Below are 6,504 nucleotides of genomic sequence, written 5' to 3' on the forward strand. Positions count from 1 at the left end.
CAGGAATCCCAGGATGAAATAAACCAAAGGGAAAACGAACGCCAGCACAGGACATGGAAAGGTGACTGAGCTACTTCAGGGTTTAAAGGAAGCAGAAATCCTATTGCTTTGGATTTCACATGGGAATTAAGGATAGAGTAGAAAAATTACGCCCTCAGCATTCCCAGTCCTTGGAAAGGACAATCTCCCAGGCTGCTTTTCCCTTTTTTCCCCAGGAGAGCAATGGAAGAGGCTGCTCTGGCCGTGCTCTGAGTACCCGGCTGCCGTCTTCAGGCGCTGCCTTCCCCCGCAACTGTCCAGAGCTCCATCCCGCCCCGTCTGGCACAGCCCAGAGGCCGCTGAAAGCCTCCAGGCTGCTCAGGAGAAGCAGCCGTGACTCTTTCCACCAGATCTGCGCCCAAAAGGCTTTGCCAAGGGCCACTGCAGGTTGTTCCCGGATCCTCCTTCGCAGGACACAGGCTGGGACTGGAAAACGAGCCAGGGAAGGCGGGATCTGTGAGGGAGTGTTTGCCCCAGGGATGGGGCATCCACAGCTTCTCTGGGCAACCTGTCTCAGTGTCCCCACCCTCTCCAGGAAGAATTCCTTCCTGATGTCCCATCTCAATCTCCCACTTTAAATTTAAACCCGTTACCCCTTGTCCTGTCACTACAGGCCCTTGGAAAAAGTCCCCTCCAGCTTTCCTGTAGCCCCTTCAGGCACTGGAAGGTGCTATAGGGTCTCCCCGGAGCCTCCTCTTCTCCAGGCTGAACCCCCCAACTCCCCCAGCCTGTCCCCATGGCAGAGGGGCTCCAGCCCTTGGAGCATCCCCGTGGCCTCCCTCCAACAGCTCCCAGTCCTCCTGCTGCCGGGGGTGACAGTATTTACTATTACGCAGCCGGTTCTGTTCACAGCTCCCGACCCCGCTTCGCCGTTCCGTGTCGCCCGAGGGAAGGAGGAGAGTCTGTCACAGGGATCGCCAGCGGCATCACACGTTTAATAAGCGACGGGGGATCCAGACCCCACAGCGGAGCAACGTTCGCATGACGCGGGAAGTGAAAGCGCTACCTCTCTCGCTAGTGATTTAACCTACAGTTAAACAGCATATTTAGAGGTCACTTCCAAAACGCCTTAAATCATCTGAAGTTTGCATTCCCTTGCTTTAAAAAAAATTACATGTTAATTACTCTGGAAAGTTTCTGAACTCTGTTTAGCAGCAAATCTCCTTTCTTGATGGTTTCTTGGTACTGCCAATTCTTGCTGTCAGGCCTAGGAATTGGGGAGGAAAATAAAAAAGGTTTAGAAGCGCGGATGTTTTACCCCGAGGCGCTCGCTTGTCCGCGACGGGTCACCGCGACAACCGTCGGCGTACCTGTTCGTCTCTACGATCTCGTTGACTTTGTCTATTTTGCAGTGTAATCGCCCGGCTGCGATAAATCTTGAAAGCTCCCTAAAAAAAAAAAAAAAAAGACAACCAAGCAGTTGGTTAAATCAGCTTTCACCAAGGACCGGCAGACGCAGCAGATCCGAAGCCGCTTTGACCGCACGGCGGTGTCGCCGGGAGCCGGCGTACTCCCACCCGGGCTCTTCTGCAGCGGCAGCTCCCTGGCACTACACCCCAGAGCCATTGCTCTGGCACTGGGGCTGCGAGGCGTCGTGGTGTCCCCGGCGCAGGGCGCAGTCGGACCTGAGTCGGAAAAGCCGTCGCGTCTCCCCCCACCAACTACTCCTCCGACCCACCGGCAGCAGTCGTGCCGCCTGCCCGCTCGGGATTCATCCTGATGCCAGTCAGTTCCTTAGGAAAGTCTCATTAAGAGCGGGGCTTTTTTAATTACTGCTGTTATTAATTGCCATTTTGCTTCATCAACTGGTGGTCCACAGCACGTTACTGACAGCAGAAGAAAATATTCCTGTGACCGACAGCGAGACGAGCTACAACCGGCACCAAATTGCCGGGAGGCGTAAGAACTTCAACACCTTCGGATCGAATGGTATTTGGTTCTCTTGAAACACCTATTCACCGATTTCGGCGTATTTCAAGCAGTATTTGTATTTCTGTGACACATCAGAAACTCTGAAACCTCTCAAGGAAAGGAGGGCTCCTGTGAGGGCACCTGAAATCGAGCGTTTCCTCTCCGTGGGGAAGCCCATTCCTCACCCTGATCCAAACCTCGTGGCTTTACACCAGAAAAGACCTCGCAACGGGATTGTTGTAAAGAGTTAAAAGGTACGAAGCGAGATCTCCACGATCCTCAGAAGCCGAGCAACTTACTGATCGATGAATTCCACGCTGACTCCAAACGCTTCCGCCATGTATCCCAGCGTCAGGGAGCGGTAAGACTCCAGGAGCTGGCTGTACGCGTGAATTCGCATTTCCCGTACGTAGTACCGATAGTGAGGTGCAAACAGCCAATCCTTTTTCATCTCTTGCTCCACAACAGCTGAAAAGGAAGACAAAGACAGACGAGGCGGAGTCAGTAACGGCTGCGAGACGTAACCTGTCGGCTCTGCCCATCAGCCACGCACCGCCGGTTAGCGAGGGTGACCGCAGCGCGCCGTAAGCCGGCGTACCTCGGGCTGTGAACGGTACTCTGCGCCCAAGGGAGGGGAAATCGTGGCCTTTTAGCTAATAGTCCCTATCGGCTCTAAGCCAGAGGCACTAACAACCTGGGAACAAGACTGCGGGGCAGAGCTGGCGCCCGTCTGTCAGCAGAGGAGGCTCCTTCCCGGGGGTGAGCCCGTCTCCGCGCCACTGTGGGGAGCAGCTGTCGCAGCGGAGCAACGCCGGGTGGGAAACCAGCAGGACTTGCCATGGAACTACCCGAAGAAACACTGTTACTTCCTCACCCGGCTTTGGGTAAGATTAACTTTCTGCCAGCAGCTCTTAGGTGAGTTACAAGGATTTCTGGGTACCACACCGACCTTTTCTCCTGACGGTTTTAGCGATAAGGTCAGCAGGGGGAAAACGCTGCCCTTAATCTCAGTAGGCCCAGTCTTCCACAAAACAAAGGCTTCTTTTCTTGCCTTTTCTAAATACCTTAACTATCTTGCGCTCCAAGTCTCCCGGAAGGAAGACAAGCAGTCTGAGAACTGTCAAGAACGAGGGTTTCCGGAAAAGCTTTTCTTCAGCGTCACCCCTTTAGACAGGAAGCCCCAACTTTCCACGCCATACCTTCTGCAGGTGAAGGGTGAGAACTGCCAAGAACGAGGGTTTCCGAAAAAGCTTTTCTTTAGCGTCACCCCTTTAGACAGGAAGCAGAGCAGGAAGCCCCAACTTTGCACGCCATACCTTCTGCAGGTGAAGGTTTCGGGGCCTTTAAACTGCTCTCAAAGATAAAAACCCCTTCAGAGCTTCCCTGTCTGCCCTGCCTCTTCAGGTAAGGCAGCGCTCCGCAGCCGTCTGAAAACGCTTTTCCGCCTCATCAGGGGGGACCTTTCAAAAAGCTCGTGGTGCGCAGAGGTTTGGGTGGGTTTTTGAAAGAAAAAAGTCAAACAGCAGCAAAGTTTAGGTCACGGTTAGAAACCTAAATCTTTCCCCTCGCCCCTGCAGGAAGTAGCTCCAGTTCTAGGCTGCAGTTGCTCCGCAACAGCGGCGCACGATCCGCAATAACCGAAGCACCTGGGAGAGGGGTGTGGGAGAAGCACGGCCTTACCGAGCGACTGGAAAAAGGCTGCGTAACGGCACTCGTAAAGCGAGAAGAGATACTGTCGTACAGCTGGCAAACTGTGTAACACCTCCAGAATCTCCGCTCCTTTAATAACCTGCAAGCAAGCAGACATCAGTACCGCCGCCTGCAGCCCGGGGAGGTTATGGAAAGGCCGAGCCTGCCGGAACCGGTGCTTTCACCCGCTCTCCTTACCTTTTCCCGCAGGTCAGGCCTGTCTAAGGCAATCATGCTGACGTAGACCGTGTAGGTGACAAACGTCTTGTAATCCATTAGTTCGTAGGATGTAAATGTCGAAACTGTATCCAGGAAGAGCTCTGCTGCTTGTTTGAAATCTCGAATGGCTACACAGTAAAGGCCCTGGTACACCTTGAGACGGTTTCTCCTGTCCCAGTCGCCTCCTTCTTCGATCAGACTTAGAACAAAACGAGATAGCGACTTATGGAAACGTTACGTGAGAAGCGACACGAAACAACCTCGGCTGTGGTGATGAACTACGCTGCTAAAATCAGAGCCAGCCGACTAGCAGCATAGAAAAAAATTGAAATTTGCCACTTATCAAGAATCTCATGACCCCAGAATTGATGTGGCTGTGAGCAGGAGCACAGGCTGAGCCAAAACCTGCTGAGAAGGCATCGCAAAAAACTGTTGCCCAAGGAACACAGTAACTGGGAGGACTCTTGATATCCCACTGCACCAGCAAAGAGACCGGAAATGGCAACTTGCCACAGGAACCGCTGAAATTCAAACTGCTGGGAGCACGGAGACACCGAAGCTGGCAGTGGAAATGAGGGAAGGAGAGCTGCACCACAGCCGTGCTGACACCGGGCTCTTCCTTCTGAAGGAAAAGCTGGCGTGTCGCAGAGCCAGGGTGGCACTGGCAGCACCTGGATTCAGCTGGGAATCGTACGATCTAATCACACCCAAAGAGACTTGTCTTCCAACAGCTACAGAACAGAAAAGTGGGAGCGGGGGTGGGCTACAGATCACATCAGCTGCTAGAAAACAGCTGACACAAAATATTAACCTTTCTTTTCTCTTCCCCCTCATGAAAAAATCCAGGACCAGGAAGCTCTGTAGTACAGGGCAGCACCCAGCCAGAACTCTGGGGTTCTGTCTCACCACCAGCCTTAGTCATTTCTTGACAGCCAAGGTATTTATCTTCCTTTTCATAGAATCATAGGACGGTTTGGGTGGGAAGGGACCTTAAGGATCATCTAGTTCCAACCCCCCTGTCATGGGCAGGGACACCCTCCACTGCTTTAGTGCCCTCAAAAAACCCCAGCGGTACCTTTTTGCCTTTTCAATGTTCCGCGTGATGAGGTCGTTATCCATATAAAACAAGCCAATCCTCAGAAGATAGAACACGATATCCAGACGATGTCCCAGCGCCACGGTTTTGTCGTATGTCTTGCGGAACGCAGTCAGGGCTCCCTCCTAGCAAGACAGTATTTCTTACTGTAAGAGTGTTAAAAGCACCTAGAATATTTACAAAATACCCTAAGTACTCGCAGCATCTTCCACGGACAGTCGTGATTTATTCCCCACAGACCTTTAACATCAGGCATTCTGAATAATCTTAAAGAATCCAAGTTTAAGCCAAGTTTAAAGAGCCGATCCTCATGTATCTTTAAAATCTAAGGACACTGGAAAATCCACTCTGTCACTTGAAATTAAGTTGCACTATGTAAGTAGCTTAGAAGAGGCTAAAGACACAAGGAAAGTGAAAAACTAACACTGAAAAATGTTTTCCTTTATGGCCTACTTGTTTGGTTTTTTTTTCCCCTAGATAATTTAAGGTTCAGCAACACCTTCCCCTACCTCCCACCCACATCTGAGCTGTGCCATAGAGAAAACACACTGCAAGTCACGCAGCTTCCTCCCTGGGAGCAGCGCTCACTGGAACCTGCCTAGCTAAGGGGATTACGATGCAGTGTTTTTAATATGAGTCCATAAAGCCTCCCTCCCACCTGCAACACACTGCAACACACTGCAAGTCACGCAGCTTCCTCCCTGGGAGCAGCGCTCACTGGAACCTGCCTAGCTAAGGGGATTACGATGCAATGTTTTTAATATGAGTCCATAAAGCCTCTGCCGTCAACTAACCTTGTCCCCAATCCTGCACAGGTACTCCGCTTTGGCCATCATGGCATCTCGGATTTCGCTCTCCCCCAAGATCTTTTCCGCATCTTCTAATTCGTTGTCGAGGCGTTTCAGTTCTTCCTCGTTAGCTTTCTTCATTTTGTTCAACAGATCCGTGTCTATCTGCCACTCAAGAGACTTGCAGAGTGCTTCATAATACGGAGCCATGTCTGGAAGAACAGCAGGAAGGTTTCTGCTCTTAACTGCCGCAAGAAGCGTGCGCGTGTCCCTAGAGCAGCGCACAGGAGGCCAGTACAACCGATCCTCGGTGCCAGGCAAGTCCTTTCGACAGTCAGGTACCTATCCAACCCAGACATTACAGAGCCAGTGGCTCACGCCTTGCCCATCACACCTTTTTCTGCTGATTCTTTACTACCACTGCTCTGTAGACCTCTCCCACACGCACTTTTCTTACTATTTATCTGACCCTGAGCGCGGTGGACCCCAGTGTTCGACCTGTGCCTTTTAAAACACCAGCAAGCTGGAACAGTGACCAAAGCTGGGGACATGGCACCCGGCTGGTGTGACAAACCCCCATTCCTCCTCGCCTCCCCGCTCCACTCGCCCTGTCCCTGCCCCAGCGACGGGCTGAGGTAAATGAACAGAGACAGGCCGGCTCCTCGTCCGCACACACCACGCCCCTGGGCAGACAGACGTCCCCGGGGAGAGGGCGAGGCTCCCCTGCACCCCGCAGCAGGCCGCACTCACTGTGGAGCCGCA

General features: G+C 52.5%; 1 protein-coding gene across 1 annotated transcript; it reads right to left on the reverse strand.

Moving 5' to 3' along the window:
* Window positions 1-1,021: 1,021 nt before the first annotated feature.
* On the reverse strand, window positions 1,022-5,954 carry PSMD6 (proteasome (prosome, macropain) 26S subunit, non-ATPase, 6). Its single transcript, XM_010154510.1, has 7 exons — window positions 5,749-5,954; window positions 4,934-5,079; window positions 3,838-4,057; window positions 3,631-3,739; window positions 2,250-2,418; window positions 1,350-1,427; window positions 1,022-1,246 (listed from the first exon to the last, which is right to left on the reverse strand). The coding sequence occupies exons 1-7, from the start codon at window positions 5,950-5,952 to the stop codon at window positions 1,150-1,152; spliced, it is 1,023 nt and encodes a 340-aa protein (XP_010152812.1). The 5' UTR covers window positions 5,953-5,954; the 3' UTR covers window positions 1,022-1,149.
* Window positions 5,955-6,504: the final 550 nt, after the last annotated feature.

This window comes from Eurypyga helias, unplaced genomic scaffold (assembly GCF_000690775.1).
Source record: "Eurypyga helias isolate BGI_N326 unplaced genomic scaffold, ASM69077v1 scaffold22826, whole genome shotgun sequence".
In the NCBI taxonomy this organism is placed as follows: Eukaryota; Metazoa; Chordata; class Aves; order Eurypygiformes; family Eurypygidae; genus Eurypyga; species Eurypyga helias.

Coding starts and splice junctions, on each gene's coding strand:
- PSMD6 (XM_010154510.1), bottom strand. CDS start 5,952: ATGGCTCCGTATTATGAAGCACTCTGCAAGTCTCTTGAGTGGCAGATA. Junction 1,428..2,249: donor AGCGTGGAATTCATCGATCA/GTAAGTTGCTCG, acceptor TTTTTTTTTTAG/GGAGCTTTCAAGATTTATCG. Junction 1,247..1,349: donor GAGATCGTAGAGACGAACAG/GTACGCCGACGG, acceptor CCCAATTCCTAG/GCCTGACAGCAAGAATTGGC.